The sequence below is a fragment of the Rutidosis leptorrhynchoides genome, chromosome 9, assembly GCF_046630445.1.
Source record: "Rutidosis leptorrhynchoides isolate AG116_Rl617_1_P2 chromosome 9, CSIRO_AGI_Rlap_v1, whole genome shotgun sequence".
In the NCBI taxonomy this organism is placed as follows: Eukaryota; Viridiplantae; Streptophyta; class Magnoliopsida; order Asterales; family Asteraceae; genus Rutidosis; species Rutidosis leptorrhynchoides.
In genome coordinates, this window is record NC_092341.1 from 334,427,345 (window position 1) to 334,429,112 (window position 1,768).

The window sequence follows — 1,768 nt, forward strand, 5'->3', positions numbered from 1 at the left end:
TGCAACCCTGGTTATTCTATAGCTATAACAAGTTTATATAAAAACATATTTACAAAATAAAACTCACCATTTATATCAAGGGAGAGAAACAAATTGGAGAGTAAAACCCCCCTCCCCACTGCTTCCGCAATGCGATGTGCGGAAGGCATTCTTGGATCGAATTCAAGTATAAAGGTGTAACCTTGTGTGCGATTATGCACTCCACGAGAGTCGAACTCTTGACCTCTCGCTAAAAAAATAAGACTACTACCATATAAGTTACAACACAAGTTACTTTGTAATTAGATTAGATCCATCATTTACAATTATTACACCTTCAAGAGTGTTAACGACACGTTGATCTGAAACATATGTACTTAATTGGCCTGTAAACTAAAAGATTTAAGCCATAACTAAACACGGAGTAACAAGAATATAAAATACCCCAACAAATCTATCTATTGATCTCAATAAAAAAGAAGGAAAAAAAAAAAAATTACTAAAGCCTAAAAACTCCATAAAGACATGTCAACACAAAAATCAACATTATCCACAAAATCACCATACCCCACCATCTGAGGTGGCGGCACCATGAGTCCCTCTGCCATGCTGGCAATTAATTCCGGCATCCCAAACATCTCATCTTCATCAATAATATAACTATCCACCAAACATTCCGGCAACTCTGTAGTTTCCTCAACCGCGACCTCGGTTTGTGCGAAAGCCTCGGCCGCCTCAGCCGCCGCCTTTTGTATATCCTTCACATTACTAGACTCCGGTACAGGCAACCGCCATACTGAGTCAGCAAAATTCAAACACGCTGACCGACCACGTAGAGCTAAAACCGCCACGTCATGAGCCCTAGCTGCCATCTCAGCAGTTGGATAAGTTCCTAACCATATTCTTGATTTATTATTTGGTTGTCTCACTTCACAAACCCATTTACCTGAGCTCCTAAGTCTTACGCCACGAAAAACCGGATGTCTTGTCTCCTTAAACTTCTTCCTTCCAGCGCGCCTTTTTGGGTTTTGCGAAGCTAACATTACTTCGGTTTCATTGTATTCGTTACTGCTACTGCTGCTAGTAGAATCTGAAGATGAAGATGATTCATTAAGAATTGAAAAGGTGTCCATTTTGTATATATGTGTATGTGAATTTGTTGTTAGTTAAGGTCTGATGAGTGAAGTTAAGATTATAATGATGAGATATATGAATATATGATGATATATATATATACTTAATTGTTTTAGTGTGTGAATGTTATGGTGGGATCAGATGGATCCAGTTGGCAAGGTGTGGTGAAGGAAGGTCAGTACGTTAAAGGAGAAAAAAGTTAAAAAGATGGTGCATTTGTTTTGTTTCACACGCGTGGTCTCCGTGGTGGATGAATATATTTTATGCTTTGACTAATTTGACCAAGTGGCATGGGCAAATTGGATACACTAAATGTAAATGGTTATAACTGAAATGACCCGTGGAATTACGGATTTGTTTAAACGAAACAGTTTAATGATATATATGTTTTAGGTATTAAGTAAACGTAAATGATAAAGTCATTTAGTTTAATGACCCGTGGAACCACATAGTCCGACTAAGAAACTTGTCAGCTGAACATTTCATCAAACACCTAAAATGCATATTAAACAATCCGCATCCAATCATAAGAGATAATATTGGTTGTCATTTTATTTTAAAAGTGTCAATTAAAATATAAATTTTGAATTTTTTTTCCTTCTGCCTAACTTTTATATCTTCTCGTACTCAATCCAAAATAATTAATTAAAATAAT

At 36.5% G+C, this 1,768-nt stretch overlaps 1 protein-coding gene across 1 annotated transcript; it reads right to left on the minus strand.

The window, feature by feature from the left end:
- Positions 1-264: 264 nt before the first annotated feature.
- LOC139865778 (dehydration-responsive element-binding protein 1A-like) lies at positions 265-1,165 on the minus strand. The gene has a single exon (XM_071853879.1). The coding sequence runs from the start codon at positions 1,110-1,112 to the stop codon at positions 486-488; it is 627 nt and encodes a 208-aa protein (XP_071709980.1). The 5' UTR covers positions 1,113-1,165; the 3' UTR covers positions 265-485.
- Positions 1,166-1,768: the final 603 nt, after the last annotated feature.